At 36.5% G+C, this 16924-nt stretch overlaps 1 protein-coding gene across 1 annotated transcript; it reads right to left on the bottom strand.

The window, feature by feature from the left end:
- Positions 1-8863: 8863 nt before the first annotated feature.
- Positions 8864-10006, bottom strand: LOC130966409 (uncharacterized). The gene is made up of 2 exons (XM_057891206.1): positions 9227-10006; positions 8864-9157 (listed from the first exon to the last, which is right to left on the bottom strand). The coding sequence occupies exons 1-2, from the start codon at positions 10004-10006 to the stop codon at positions 8864-8866; spliced, it is 1074 nt and encodes a 357-aa protein (XP_057747189.1).
- Between the last annotated feature and the right edge of the window lie 6918 nt (positions 10007-16924).

Here is a 16924-nt window from a genome sequence, read left to right as displayed (position 1 = left end):
GCGTTTGGAGCTGTGAAGAGCCGTGCCAGGGGCGGGAAGCATTATATTAGCGAAAATTCGGGGTGTAGACTCACGTGAAAATGTATCACATGCAATTCACGCACCAATGAGGAAGGTCTTTCCTGGGAAAGTGCGGACCACGATAAAATTAAAGCGCGAGGGGCTTTTATGGCCGAGAGTCTCGTTGGAGAAAATTGTATGTTTCCATAGTAAAAGCAGTGGCGCGTGTTGAGTAACATCTCGTTATGTGGATTGCTGGTGGCGTTCGATGCTCAAAACTTTCGTACACGCGCTAGTATCGTGGTTTAGACTATTGATCCTTCGTTTTTTTTCTTTCCTATTTCGGGTGGGCAAACGGGCTTCATTATGGGTCAAAACCTAAATGCTCGGATTGGATTGTCTTTCTCAACTTGTGAAATATTTTTACCGAAAAGCTTAGGATAAGCAGTGTTTAGTAATTTGGGTAATCATTTCTCAATATAAATATTAAATTATTTTTAATGAATTATTAATTAATTTATATATATAAATTTTAATAAATATCAGTATAAATTAAAATTTTTTAATTTAATAAATAAATTAATAATAATAATTATTGAAATAAATAATCTAAATAATATTTACCGAAATAAATATCACTCTCTTATCGTTTACACTGTAAATGATATTATTTTGCACGTATCTCATCTACTTAGTATACTAAAATTGGGTTTTCCCCTAACTAATGGAAGTAAGGTGTCGATTCGTCATGACTACATTTTCCTGCCAAAATGAATGCACTGTTTTCTCTTTTAAGTTTATTTTATAAAAATATCTTTATTATAATTATATTATAATTAGCATTTAAGTAATAATGCATAATTATACTAATTTTAAAAAATATCTTTATTATATTTATATAAAATCAATATTTAATACATTATTAAACTACTTATCAATTATCAATCGAAAATATTTTTAATTATTTTAATTATATTATTAATAATAATCATAATAATAATAATATGATAATTATATCATAATGGCACCGGTTATTACTAACCAATTTATATTTCTCTAAATAAATTTACTTTAGAAAAATATCTTTATTATAATTATATTAAAATATTATAATTAATATTTAATGAATAATACATAATTATACTAATTTAAGAAAATATATTTATTATCTATTTATTTTATTTCTTCTATTATATAAAAATTGAATTTTTGCACTTAATGATGGAACTGATGTGGCATGCTCTTGAGGAGTTTTCTTATTTATTTCATTTAATTCGTTAAAGCAAATCAATTATAATTAATTAATTATATCAATTAATTAATTTGATTAGACATTCAAATCTCACCATTTGTTATAATTTATATGAATTGATTAATTATAATTAATTATATCAATTAATTAATTTGATTAATTATATTAATTATTTGATTTTATTGGAGTAAATATCAAATTATTTAATAAATATGATAACGAAATATATGAATTAATTTAATTAGTTTATTTTTTAGGGTTAACTCTGGTATTACTGCTTCCTTTACTTGTGAGTGATTTCTTCAATGGCAGGCTGTATGTGATTGACACTGGTTTGAGCAGCTGCTAATACTCCTCCAGATCTGAACCCCAAGTTTAGTGCGGATCCATTCTGATTGAGGGTGAAGCTTCTTCAATTCATTCTCCTTGATGATCCTACTCAAAACGCCACAGACAAGGTCGAATCTTCAGGATCAGAGGATGCTGCGCCTTAGAGTTCTAGCCTCTACCATAGAGACCCTAATCTCCCCGTACTTCGGCTGAACTGGTGTCTCGAGAAGTCCCCAATGAAGTCGTGGATTAGCCATCTGAGAGACGTATATTCAAGCGGGTGGTTCATCATTTTCCGATGAAAGACGCACTTTGAACCCATGTAGAATGTGATAACCTTATGCCAGTTCAACACGTTCATATTGATTAAGAACGAATATACATCTTAGAATCAATCAAACACGAATCGAAGAGAAACAATAGTACTTTTATTAATTCATAGGACTCAGCAGTGCTCCTCCCCTCAACCTAGGAGGTTTAGAAACTCATACTGATGTTAAAAAAATAGCGAAAATGAAAAATAGTGTGTAAAGTATCTGTGATCTATGTAAAATACACTTTAAATGATGAGATCCACGTGCTATGAGACCCCTTGGGCGTGGAACGCCAGCTAGGGGGTCCTCTTTGGGCGTCTGTACATTGGTATCTGCTCTTTGGGCGCTGGACGCCTGGAAGGGGGTAGGAAGCTAGCATTGGATGCCAGTTTTGGGCCTTCTAATCCGATACAAAGTATGAACAATTATATATTGCTGGAAAGCTCTGAAAGTCAGCTTTCCATATTCATTGAGAATGCTCCATTTGGTCTTCTGTAGCTCCAGAAAAGCCCTTCTGAGTGAAGTTAGGTTAGATTTGGACAGCATCTGCAGTGCTTTCTCTGTCTCTGAATTAGCCTTTTGCTCCAGCTCCTCAATTTCAGCCAGAAATTACCTGAAATTTATCAAAAACACAAAAAATTATAGTAGAATCCAAAAATGTGAATTTAACACTAAAACCTATAAAAACTAAATAAAACATACTAAAAGCTATATGAAAAACTATACCAAAAAGCTTATAAAATATCCGCTCATCATCACGGTGCCTGGGGAGAATGTCTTTTGAATTGATGTCCATTGTCCCCCTCTCTGGGCATTCAACGTCCACCCTACTCCCTCTTGGACAGTCCACTTCCACTCTACCCCCTCCTGGACATTCAACTTCAACTCTGCCCTCTCTTGGGCGTTGAACTTTTTCCCTGGCTCTCTCTGTTTCCGTAGTCTCTACTTCCTGAGCTCATTTCCCTACCGGAGTCCTCTCAGATGAGTATAATTACTTGTTATTAGAAACCATCTCAATGAGCTCATCTGCCTCTCCATGTGTCTTTTCCATGTGCAGAAAGCCAACTGCAGAGTGATCCAATGACCTCTTCGCCATCTCAAAGAGACTTTTATAGAAGATGTCTATCTTGGCTCAATGTGTGAACATCTCGATGGGGCATCTTCTGAGCATTAGTTTGTACCTTCCCCAAGCATCATAGAAGGATTCGCTCTCCCCTTGTTTAAAGTTCTGAATATCTAGCCTCAACTCGGTTAACCTCCTTGGTAGAAAGTACTTAGTCAGAAACTTATTCGCAATTTTATCCCACGTGTTTAAGCTCTCTCTAGGTTGAGCTTCCAACCAGTCTTTTGCTTGATCTCTCAAAGCGAACGAAAAGTGTAACACCCTAATTAGCCTAAGGTTTACCTCGCGTCGTAAAGTAAAGGTTAATCAGAGATCACGACAGTTCTAAGCTTATACATAATATATATATATATATATATATATATATATATATATATATATATATATATATATATATATATATATATATATAGAAAGAATAGTATAATCTAGAAGCCCGATGAATGATATAGCTAAAAAAACAGGATTTGAAAAGTGCAAAACATACTAGCGAAGCTACTACTTAAGGCACAAGATATATATATGATATAACAAAATAATAGAGTATAATATCATAAGAATCTAGCCACAGCTCGCGGAGTTTAAGCCGGCTAGACATATATTAAGCTCTTTCTGATCAAAGATGTACTTGAGACACTTATGATCAGAAAAGACGCTAAACTTTACTACGTACAAATGGTGTCTCCAAATCTTCAATGCAAACACAATCGCCGCTAATTCCAGGTCATGAGTTGGGTAGTTCACCTCATGCGGTCTTAGCTGACGCGATGCGTAAGCCACCACATTCCGGTGTTGCATCAACACGCAACCTAAACCCTTCAGAGAAGCATCACAGTATACTTCAAACGGTTCATGCGGTTCCAGCAATATCAAAACAGGTGTTGAAGTTAACTTCTGCTTCAAAGTTTGAAAACTCTCTTCACACTTTGTTGTCCACACAAAATTGCAATTAATAACTAATGAAAGGGTAAAAGAACTATGTATGTAATATGGACAAGTAATGCTATAAAGTGATGGAAAATTAATTCAAAACATAAATGGAACCTTGACTTGGGATGAGTTATGGAGTCCCTTCCTTACCATAACCACAACTATGATAATTGTGATGGATTAATCTCACTAAGTCAACCCTTAACATCGAAGAGTAAGTCAAGTGAGCATAATTGTTATTAATCCATAAATCCTAGCTAACTTACTAATTACCTTAGTACAAAGCTAGCATTTGTGGAAACAATAGTAACTAACAACCCAAAAATTATCACTAAATGTTGGACATTATGGCTCTAGTAATCCATAAACTCATTTTTCCCAAGCCAAGGGGTGGAAATTACCCCATAATCAAAATTGGTATTTCATCAAAAACATAGTGGGCATAAACATAAAACATGGCAAAATTGGTAAAATAATAAAAGCTATGAACCATAAATGATCAAAATCAATAAAAGCAACTCAATAAACATAAAATAAGCATCAAACATCAAATTAACCAACTAGAAATATAAAATTGCAAAACTATATATAAATTGGCAAAAGAAGCTAAAATATAAGTAAGTGTAGACAAAGCAATGTAATAAAAAGAGACAATTAAAAAAATACTTACAATGTAAATTGCAAAATTCAAAAGCAAGACTTGAAGTATAAAATTCTACAAAACCCCTAATGAAAACCCTAAGAGAAAGTTGAGAGAAAACCTAACCTAAACTACCCTAAAACAACTCCTAAAATGTGTTTTTCCTATTCTAAGATGGCTCCCCTCATATGACATGAAGTTTCCTTCATATAGTACTTGATTTCAACATCCAAGCCTTCCAAAATTGGGCCAAAGGCCCCCAAAATCGTGCAGCACATGTTTCATTAACAAAATTACGTGCAGAAACCTGTGCGGATGCACAGATGTGTGCGTCCGCACACTTAGCTGAAAATTCTCCTGTGCGCACTTGTGCGCACGCACACGTCGCTGTGTGCTTTTCCTTGTTTTCTTCATGTTTTCTCCCTTGTACATACTTTCTTCCACTTTTGCCATCCATTCTTGCCTAAATGACCTGAAATCACTCAACAAACAAGTCATGGCATTGAATGGCATGAAAGTAGAATTAATTTGCTCAATTTAAGCAAAAAATTGCATATTTTCACATTTAGGATCAAATTAGAGACAAAACACAAAAGTATGCTATTTTGGTGCTTAAGTGTAGGCTTAGGTGATGAAATCCACTCAAATTAGGCCAAAATATCTCATAAAATATAGACTCATCAATTCTCCCACACTTAAACAATAGCATGTCCTCATGCTAAACCAACAAGGAGATGGATAAAGGGGCAAGCAACTTATTGAATGCAACTACCTATATGCATGAAAGTATGTATATACTATATATATCTATCTATCTATAATATCCTATTGATTTGGTGAAAGCAACAATTAAATTCCAAGCAAGTGTATAGACATATAGGGCTAGGCAAAGAAATAACTCAATGCAATAAAAAATCTAAAGAATTGATTTACTCATAAAAAATGAAGCAACTTGCAAGAATACATGATAAGAAGTATGGAAACATAGAGTTGAGTGATCGAACCCTTACTAGGTGTGTATACACTCTCAACTCTCGGTGTTAGGGTCAATTCACTCAAGTGTCTGCTAATCATGCTTTCAAGGGATTGCTTTTCATCTAACAATCAACAAGTATTTGATGTATGTATACAAGTATCATGAGGTATTTTAGAAGGCTGTAATGTGGTTGGGGTAAGGGTAGGATGAGTATATGGCTAAGTGGATTAAAGGATTGAATCTTTAATTAGCTCAAGTATCCAACTCAACCTATATCAACCAAATAACAAAATATGCAACCTAACTTCCCATAATCACATTTTTTATACACATTCATGCATCTTTTTTTATACAAGTCCACATATGCATTTCTTATTCATTTTTTTTCTTTTCTTTGGGATGACTTTTGTCCCATCTTATTACATATATATATATATATATATATATATATATATATTCTTCTATTTCTTTTTCTTTTTCTTTTTCTATGACAAATGCATATGGTTAAAGCAAATTGATACATGAATGTGCACCCATTTTCCAAAATTTTTTCTTTTTCAATGCATGCCCAATACAAACTTTTTCATTCACTACCAATGTTTCCGAAAAATTTCCCCACACTTAAATGAAACACACTCTTCAACCTGAGCTAATCAAATATGCAATTCAAGGTAATTCATGGTTTTTCGCTTAGGGTTGTGATGTGCTAACAATTAGAACAAAGGGGATTAAGAGGCTCAAAAGGGATTAACAAAGGTAGATGCAAGGGTAGGTCCATATGGGTGAGTGAGTTTAATTCAAAAAATGTCTCAATCATGCTAAATGCATTCAAAATATCAAACATTGGTAATAAAGAATCGAGCAAAACCAAGATTACAATCATAGAAGGAGCATAACACACAATGAACAAAATTTGTGGTTATAATGTATAACCACTCATTCAAGCTCAAGAACTCACAAGGTATTTTGCTCTTTCTCTCTTCTATGTTCCATAAAGATCATTCTAGCAAGTTTCAAAAACAATTTTTTCCACATCAATTCAATAGAACTCCCTTGAGACAAAATTCTTGGAAATCTTTGTTGTTTTTCACCAAAATTATTTCCTATATGTATGTATGTATGGATGTATGCAATTTTCAAAATCTTTCCTAGTTCTCTCCTAATTTTCAACAAGCAAAAATTAACATGAACAATTAGGACAAAATTGAACTAGGCACTACGCTATTCACAACATCCAATCACAACCAATATCTATACTATATATACCATGAAAATGATATATATATATATATATATATATATATATATATATATATATATATATATATTAACTAGAGTAAAGATGCAATAATAAAAAAAATACTAACAAATATCAAGAAGAAGCATAATAAAGGAAAACAAAAATTAAAATGCAAAGTGTTTGAAAAAGAAATTTATGCCCCAAAATGGTGAATCCTCCCCTACACTTAAGCTTTGCAAGGTTCTCCGTGCACGAACACAATTCAGGGAGAATGGCTCTAGAGTACTCTACGTTCACTGGTGGATGCGGGGGCTCGGGTTGCATGGGGATTGCCAAGTCCATTGCATTCTTGGCATCTCCGTCCTTGGTGTCCTCCTCCTCTCCCGGCTCCTTGCCGTTATGTCTCATCCTCAAGAAAAGTGAATAAGGTATAATTAGGAATCATAGGGCAAGTAGCACAAAAGGGTAAAGGAGGGATCTAAACAAGTATCTAATTGAGGAAGCTTTCATAAAGGTGTGGTATGATTAAAATGAGCCATGTATGCATTCCAACTATGCGCGTGGTTAAAATATACACAACAGTCGGGTAAAATAGCATCCACACAATCAAAAGTAATCGCATGTATTCCTCAATTAGATGGCCTAGGTTGCAATTAAAGAATGAGCAAGAGATAAGGCACAAACAAACCTAGGTAACAACAAAAGTGAATTGAGTATTTGATATTGGATATTGAAATTGTGCAAGTGGAAGCGCAAAATTGATATAAAATAGCACAATAAACAACAGCCAATCCATTAATGGAAAGAAAACCACTTATTCATCATGAAACATAAAGAAAAGGTCACATGGTAAGATACTTGTTACAAAAAGTGATAAGTTTGATAAGAATCAAGTTGAGTCACTCAAACAAATGCAAAGCATTAACAAGGAACAAGTATCGGACATGTGATGAATGTAATATGAAAATCATGATGAACAATTAATTTCCAACTCAAATCACTTGATTCAATGCACTTACATAATTGTCCTAGTGGTACTATTAAAACATGATTATTCAAACCCACTAGGTACTAGTAAATTAAGGCAAAGTATGAGTGCATTGATGAAATTCAATCAACAAGCAACCCAATCAATATCAAATAAACACTTGCAACTTATTCAATTAACGAGCAAGTAAACCAAAACTAATATAACTACTAAAATAAAAATGAAATACAATGAAAACTAAGTAAAACAAGTAGAGAAACATGGAAAAAGCAAGAAAAAGGAAAGAATGGAAGGGTGGAAGTGTGTTAGGACTCAAAGAAAAATGCAATAAAAGTTTTTACCCAAAACAGCACTTGTGCGTACGCACACTAGGTGAAAAGTGGGAGGTGTGCGGGACCTGTGCGGACGCACAGTGCGTCTGCACACTTAGCTGAAAATCCTCCTATGTGTACGCACAGGCACTTGTGCACACGCACACGTCGCTGTGTGCTTTTCCTTATTTTCTTCATGTTTTCTCCCTTGTACATGCTTTCTTCCACTTGTGGCCATCCATTCTTGCCTAAATGACCTGAAATCACTCAACAAACAAGTCATGGCATTGAATGGAATGAAAGTGGAATTAATTTGCTCAATTTAAGCACAAAATTGTATGTTTTCTCATTTAGGATCAAATTAGGTACAAAACACAAAAGTATGCTATTTTAGTGCTTAAGTGTAGGTTTAGGTGATGAAATCCACTCAAATTAGGCCAAGATATCTCATAAAATATAGACTTATCAGTCGTCTATGAAAACCACCATGAATTTATCCAAAAAGGGACGAAAGACTCTATTCATGTAATCCATGAAAACAGCGGGTGCATTCGTTAACCCAAAGGATATCACTGTAAACTCGTAGTGTCCATAGCGCGTCCTAAACACAGTCTTAGGGATATCATCCTCATTCACCCTTATCTGATGGTAACCGGATCTCAAATCAATCTTGAAAAATACTCCAGCTCCTTGCAATTGATCCATCAAGTCATCTATCCTCGGTAGCGGGTACTTGTTCTTCACAGTTACTTTGTTTAGCTATTGGTAATCCACGCACAAACGCATTCCTCCATCTTTCTTCTTCACCAATAAAATTGGCACTCCCCACGGTGATACACTCGGTCGAATGAACTTCTTGTTCAGAAGTTCTTTCAACTGAGTCTTTAACTCGGCCAGCTTTATCGGAGCCATTCTATACGGCGCAATCGACACTGGTCTGGCTCCAGGCACCATTTCAATTGCAAATTCAATCTCTCTTTGAGGTGGGAACTCAGGGATATCTTCCGGAAACACTTCTGAAAAATCTCTAACCACCGGTATCTGATCTAAGTTCTGGGCATTACCGAACGCATTAGCAGCCAACAGAATATAACCTTAACACTCTTCCTTACGACAATGCACCATAACAGAGTTTAGATAATATCCTGCAGCTACCACTGCTCCATTTTCTCCTTCCGACATAAACCAAATTGACCGCTCAAAGCAATCCAACAAAACCCGATTCTTCGACAGCCAATCAAACCCCAAAATCATCTCCAATCCAATCATTGGCAAACAGATCAAGTCATGCACGAAGTCTCTACCCTCAAGCTTGAAACCTACTTGCCTAAACCCTGACCTAGTTACAACCGTTTGATGTGGAGTATGTACATGCAGATCAAAAGCTAACTCTGACACTTTCAAGCCTCGTTCTTCAACTTTAGCAAGTGAAATAAACGAATGCGATGCCCCAGTATCATATAATGCAATTAAAGTCTTATCACCAATTAAACATATACCTCTCATCAATGGATCTGCCTTGGAAGCATCCTTGGCATTCACAGCAAAGACTCGCCCCTGGTGCTGACCCTGACCCGCGTTCGGGTTCTTCCCACGAGTGCAATCCCTCGCGATATGACCAGGCAATCCACAGTTGAAACAACCACTCTGACTTCCTCTCCCTTTGCCACGCTGAAACGGATCTTGAGTGTTCTTTTTGAAGCCTCGCGGACCTTGATGCGCATATCCTCCTCTCTTAAAGCTTTGACCCCTCGGATGGTAATACTTGCCACGTCCTTTGCTACTATTTCCTCCATGAGTGTCCTTGGATGCTGCCACGGTCTTGGCATACTCTTCCACTACTCTAGCCTTGTTCACTAAGTCGGAAAAGACACGGATCTCCATAGGAGCCACAACAGTCATAATATTGTCCCTTAGCCCCCTTTGGTATTTAATACACTTCCAACTCTCATAAGTCTCTGGGGCACCCTGACATACCCTAGAAAACCTATAGAGTTCCTCAAACTTGCTTGTGTAGTCCACCACAGATAGGGAGCCTTGCTTCAGCTACATTAGTTCCATCTTCTTCGCTTCCCTTACAGACTCAGGAAAGTACTTCTTATAGAAGGCCGTTTGGAACACCTCCCATGGAATGTCGACGTTCTGAAGTTGTAGCAAGCGACACTCTACTTGCCACCAGGGCTGGGCCTCTCCCACTAGCTGATAAGCGGTAAACTCGACATATTGATTGATGGGAACATGCTGCGCCTGTAAAAGCACGCTCCATAGCCTGGAACCAATTGTCCGCTTCAGTAGGATTAGTTGACCCTCGGAAAGTTGGCGGATGAACCTTGAAGAACATCACCAAGGTCATCGAAACTCCTCCCGTGTTATCTCCATTTCCCTCAACATTATCATTAGCATTCTCTTCACTGTTTCCATTGCCATTCCCAGCCGGTTGGCCTAACCTCTGCACAGCTTGCAGAGTCGCAACAGCATTAGCTTCCATAGTATTCGCAAGGTTTGCCATGGCCGTGATGACAAGTCATCTTATGCTAGTTTCACAAGCATTTTCCATTTGTTTCATTAGGTTTTATGCACTTTCTTGCACAATAAGTAAGTGATTAGAATAGAATTTCATGATTATTTTGAATCAATCAAGCATCATTTATTTTACACAAAATCGTTAGGTTTATGCTAGAATTAATTGATATTATGAATGGTGCAAGGACCTTGTGATTTTGGCGAGACTTTGATTTCTTGTTTAATTGCTTGTAGGTGAAGAAATGAAGAAAAAAGGGAAGTAATCAGGGAAGCGTTACGTTCACAAAGAGAACGCCACGCTCACTAGCAAACATGGCTGGCGTTCACTTCCCAAGTGAGCGCTACGCTCACTAAGTTAACTTTTTCAGGCTTTTCAAGCTTGGAGGCAAAGCTCCTTGCTGTCCGTACACACTAGGAGCGCTCAAAGAGGTAACGTAGCGCTCACTAAAAAAGCGCTAGTATGATGCGCACCCTGGAGGCAAGCATAGGTAGCGCTCAAAAAGCCAATGCAGCACTCATTAGGAGAGCGCTAGTGAGGACCAAAGAAGCACCAAATGGTGCAGCGTTCAACAAGGGAGCGCAGCGCTCACAAAGAGAGCGCTGGCTAGTGAGAAAGGCGCACGTGAGGAAGCACGCAGGCAAAGTGAACGTAGCGCTCATTGACTCAACGGAGCGCTCCACTGGAAGGAGCAACCAAGCAAATCCGGATCCACTTCTTCAAGGCCAAACCAAAAAGCCCACTTCAAGTGTTAAATGATGGAAATAGTAAGTGTATAAATAGGAGCAATTTTGATTTCAGAAGGGGACTTTTTTTGAGCTCTTTACTTCTTTTACTTTTAGCTTGCTCTCTTTTAAATTTTCCTTTTTAGAATTTGGGGAATTGGGGATCAGATCTGAGCTTTCTTTCTTTATTCATTTTCTTTCTTCTGCAACTTTGGTTTTCTGTTTTGGGTGTTGGAACTCTAATTTGGAGAATTCTTCTGAGTTTCTTCACCTTGGAGTTTCCTTTTACTTTTCCTGTTTCTATTTTTATAAATTGGAGATTTGATTTTAACTTTCCTGCTAGTTTTCATTTCTTCTACAATTTCTCTTCATCTCATAGTTCTTTGATTTACTTCAATTTTCAATTCCAGCTTTGTTTTGAATCCAAGTACCTAAATCCCTTTATTTTTCATGCAATTTAAGTTTCCTAGCAATTTAGATTCAGCAATTTAAATTCCTTACACTTTAAGTTTCAATTATTTACCTTTCTTGCAATTTAAGTTTCAGCTCTTTTACTTTCTTGCACTTTAAGTTTCTGCAATTTACCTCTTCTGCACTTTAAGATTTTGTCAATTTACCTTCTCCCTTTTATTTTCTTGCAATTTTACTTCTGTTAATCAAGTTTTACTCAAATCATCAAATATTCACTTGACTAAATTCATCACCTTACTAAAGTTGCTCAATCCATCAATCCTTATGGGATCAACCTCACTCTCGTGAGTTATTACTACTTGATGCGACATGGTACACTTGCGAGTGAGTTTGTGTGGAATCGTTTCTCCCTCATCAAGTTTTTTGTGCCATTGTCGGAGATTGATATAGATTAACAATGATTAAGTAGGGTGATAATCTAGATTAAGCACTTTTTCTTTGTTTTTGTCAAGCACACTAACTGTTTAAGTTTTTGTTTAAGCTAACCTTAACAGCACTCTAGCAATAGAGTGAATTGCTTTTGGTTTCTGGTTTTGTGTGTGTTTTATGTCAGGAGGAAGAAGAGGTAAATCCACATCTTTTGATCCTGAGCCAGAGGGAACACTCTTGAGATTGAGAAGAGAAGCAAGAGGGAAAGGAGTTATTGGAGAAAAAGAATCAGAAGAAGAAGACCAAGAGATGGAAGGGAATGTCCCTAATCCACCAGATGAAGCGGCTAACAACGGCCAACCCCAAAGGAGAGTTCTAGCCTCCTATACCTTCCCCAATGCAAGACACTGTGGGAGTAGCATACTCACTCTAAATGTTCATGCTAACAACTTTGAATTGAAACCTCAACTCATTACACTAGTGCAAAATAACTGTTCTTATGGAGGAGGTCCCTTGGAAGATCCAAATCAGCACCTAGCCATCTTTCTAAGGATATGTGACACAGTTAAGACAAATGGTATACACCCTGACATCTATAAGTTGCTGCTGTTTTCATTTTCCCTGTGGGATAAGGCAACTCAATGGTTAGAAGCATTTCCCAAAGAAAGCATCAATAACTGGGAGGATTTAGTGAGCAAATTCTTGGCTAAATTCTATCCACCTCAGAGAATCATAAGATTAAAGACAGAGGTGCAAACCTTTACCCAAATGGATGGAGAATCACTTTATGAGACCTGGGAGAGATACAAGGCCTTGATTAGGAAATGTCCACCTGAGATGTTTAATGAATGGGACAGAATTCAAAATTTCTATGAGGGATTGACTTTAAAAGCTCAAGAAGCCTTGGATTATTCTGCTGGAGGATCAGTGCAACTAATGAAGACAGCTGAGGAAGCTCAGAACCTCATAGACACTGTGGCAAATAACCAATACTTTTATGCTCATCAAAGGCAATGCCAACCAGCTCAAAAGAAGGGTGTATTGGAGTTGGAAGGTGTGGATACCATTCTGGCACAAAACAAGGTGACGCATCAACAGATTCAACAACAAATGGAGATGATGGCTAAGAGGATTGATGGTCTTCAAGTAGCTGTAGTGAACACTACAAATCAACCATCACCTACATGGGGACAAAATGAAGAAAGCTATGAAGAGTAATAACTTGAGCAAGTCCAATACATGCATAACCATGGAGCTGGACAAAAAGAGTTCCATGGAGATACCTACAATTCATCCTGGAGGAACCACCCCAATTTGAGGTGGGGAGACAACCAAAACCAGTAGCCTTGGCAAAGAAACTCAAACCAGAACAATTTCAGAAACACAAACCATTAAAACCATCAAAACACTAACCAAAACCAATACAGAAAACCACAAAACAATCAACCTCAACCCAACTACTATCCACCCAACAACCCATCCACTAACCAAAATAACTATCATCCACCCTCAACATCCCATAATCAACCACAACCACCCCAAGAATCTCAAAGGATCTCCAACTTGGAGATAATGATGGAAAAGATGATCAAGCATCAAGAATTGGCCCATAAGAACCATGAAGCTTCACTGAGGAATCTAGAGAGGCAAATTGGCTAATTATCCAAGCAAACAGTGGCTGAAAGAACACCCAATGCACTACAAAGTGACACCATTCCCAATCCCAAAAAAGAATGCAAAGCAATCTAATTAAGGAGTGGAAGAACCTTGAAGAATGACAAAGAAGCTAACAAGAGGCCAGCTGAGAATGATGAGGACGTTAGCAAGGAAGAGCCACAAGCTTCAAAGAAGGGAAAACAAGTCATGGAGGAGCAATCACAAGAACAGAGGAAAATGGTGAAGCCTTACACACCTCCTCTGTCATATTGATAGTGAGTGTTTTATCGTTGATCTAGAGTTTCTCAAAATGGAATTCCTTCGTTGGTAGTATAGTCCAAATCAACAATAAAATCTCACAATCAAAATTCAATCTAAAAGATGTCACAATTCAATACAAAATTTACCAAGAGTATTTCGACTCCCGGGTCGTTCTCCCTAGGAACTAGTGCCAACTAGTGCATACAATTTTGGTTGTGGAAAGCAAGGGGTGTTGTCAACAATAAGGAAGCAAGCAATAAAGGAATTAAAGAACAAGGGAAAATGACAATTAATAAACTAATAAAGGAATAAAAGAACTATGTATGTAATATGAACAAGTAATGCTATAAAGTAAATAAAAAGTGGTTCAAGACATAAAAGAAACCTTGACTTGGGATGAGTTATGGAATCCCTTCATAGCCATAACCACAACTATGATAATTACCATGAGTTAATCTCGCCTAGTCAACCCCAACCATCGTGAGGTAAGTCAAGCAAGCAGAATTGACCTTAATCCATAAGTCCTAGCCAACTTACCAAACTAGTTGATAAAAGGCTAGCTTTAATGGAAACAAGAATCAACTAACTCCCCAAGAATTATCACTAAATGTCGGACATTAAGGCTCTAGTAATCCATTAACTCATTTTTTCCAAGTCAAGAGGTGAAAATCTACCCCATAACTAGGGTTGACATTTCATCAAACACCTAGTATGCATATTAACAAAACATGGCAAAATTGGAAAAATGGTAAAAGCTATGAACCATAAATTATCAAAACCAATAAAAGAAACTCAAATAAACATGTAAAAGCCATCAACATCAAATTCATTGACAAGAACATCAAAATTGCAAAATCAAACATATATTGATAAAAGAAAGTAAACTAGAAGCAAGTGTTTAATAAGTATGGTAATTGAAAGAGACAATTAAAGAAATACTTACAATGTAAATTGCAAAATCCCAAAAGCAAGACTTGAAGTATAAAATTCTACAAAACCCTAATTAAGCCTAAGAGAGCAAAACCTAAAACTACTCTAACACTACTCCTAAAGTGTGTTTTTTCCTATTCTAAGATGGCTCTCTTTGTTATGTGCTGTTATGCCCTTCATATAGCCTCTCAAACAAGCCTTTAGCACTTCAGAAATGGGCCTAGAGACCCCCAAAACCACGCAGCACATGACTTTTTAATAGAGGCATGCACTGGTACCTGTGCGGACGCACACACTTTGCCGAATTTCCTCTTGTGCGTACGCACGCATGCTGATTTTCTTCTTGTGCGTACGCACAAAGGGTTGTGCGCACGCACGCGCGGCTGTATGCTTCCTCCTTGTTTTCTTCATGTGTTCTCCCTTGTACATGCTTTCTTCCACTTTTGGCCATCCATTCTTGCCTCTAAGGCCTGAATTCGCTCAACAAATATGTCATGGCATCGAATGGAATAAAAGTGGAATTAAGTTGCTCAATTTAAGCACAAAAATGCATGTTTTCACATTTAGGTTCAATTTAGGGATCAAACACAAAAGCATGCTATTTTGGTGCTTAAGTGTAGGTTTATGTGATGAAATCCACTCAAATCGAGCCAAAATATCTCATCAAATATGGACTATCAATTCCCCCACACTTAAACAATAGCATGTCCTCATGCTAAACCAACAAGGAGGATGATCAAAGGGAAACAACTTATTAAATGCAACTACCTATATGCATGCATGTGTGTATATACTATCTATATCTATCCATCTATAATGTCCTATTGATTTGGTGAAAGCAACAATCAAATTCGAAGCAAGTGTATAGACATATAGGGCTAGGCAAAGAAATAACTTAATGCAATAAAAAATCTAAAGAATTGATTTACTCATTAAAAATGAAGCAACTTGCAAGAATACATGATAAGAGGTATGGAAATATATAGTTGAGTGATCGAACCCTCACTAGGTGTATATACACTCTAATCGCTCAGTGATTAGGGTCAATTCACTCAAGTCTCCTCCTAATCATGCTTTCAAGGATTTGCTTTTCATCTTATAATCAACAAATAAGTGATGCATGAGTGCAAGTATCATGAGGTCTTTGGAGGGTTGTAATGGGGTTAGGGTTAAGGTAGGATAAATATGGCTAAGTGGACTAAGGAATTGGGTATTTGATCAGCTCTAGTGTCCAACTCAACCAAATAACAAAAGATGCAACCTAACTTCCCGTAATCACACTTTTTATACACATTCACGCATCTTTTTCATACAAGTCCACATATGCATTTCTTATTCATTTTTTTCTTTTCTTTTCTTTGGGGCAACCTTTATCCCTTATTATTATTATTATTTTTCTTTTTCTTATATTTTTTTCTATGACAATTGCATATGGTTAAAGTAGATTAATACATGAATGTGCACCCATTTTCCAAAATTTTTTTCTTTTCAATGCATACCCAAAAATAAACATTTTCATTCACTACCAATGTTTCCCAAAAATTTTTTCACACTTAGATGAAACACACTCTTCAACCTAAGCTAATCAAAGATGCAATTCAACATAATTCATGGTTTTTCGCTTAGGGTTGTGATGTGCTAACAATTAGAACAAATGGGATTAAGAGGCTCAAAAGGGGTTAACAAAGGTAGATGCAAGGGTAGGTCCATATGGGTGAGAGAGTTTAATATAAAAATGGCCTCAATCATGCTAAATGCATTCAAAACATCAAACATTGGAAATAAAGAATCAAGCAAAATGATGAACGGATAATTTATACGCTTTTTGGCATTGTTTTTAGTATGTTTTCAGTACATTTTAGTTAGTTTTTATTACATTTTTATTAG

This window comes from Arachis stenosperma, chromosome 3, assembly GCF_014773155.1.
Source record: "Arachis stenosperma cultivar V10309 chromosome 3, arast.V10309.gnm1.PFL2, whole genome shotgun sequence".
NCBI lineage: Eukaryota > Viridiplantae > Streptophyta > Magnoliopsida > Fabales > Fabaceae > Arachis > Arachis stenosperma.
The sequence above is the reverse complement of the archived record's forward strand: the minus strand, read 5'-3'. Positions and strand labels throughout refer to the sequence as shown.

Coding starts and splice junctions, on each gene's coding strand:
- LOC130966409 (XM_057891206.1), bottom strand. CDS start 10,006: ATGACTGTTGTGGCTCCTATGGAGATCCGTGTCTTTTCCGACTTAGTG. Junction 9,158..9,226: donor ATTATCTAAACTCTGTTATG/GTGCATTGTCGT, acceptor GGTAATGCCCAG/AACTTAGATCAGATACCGGT.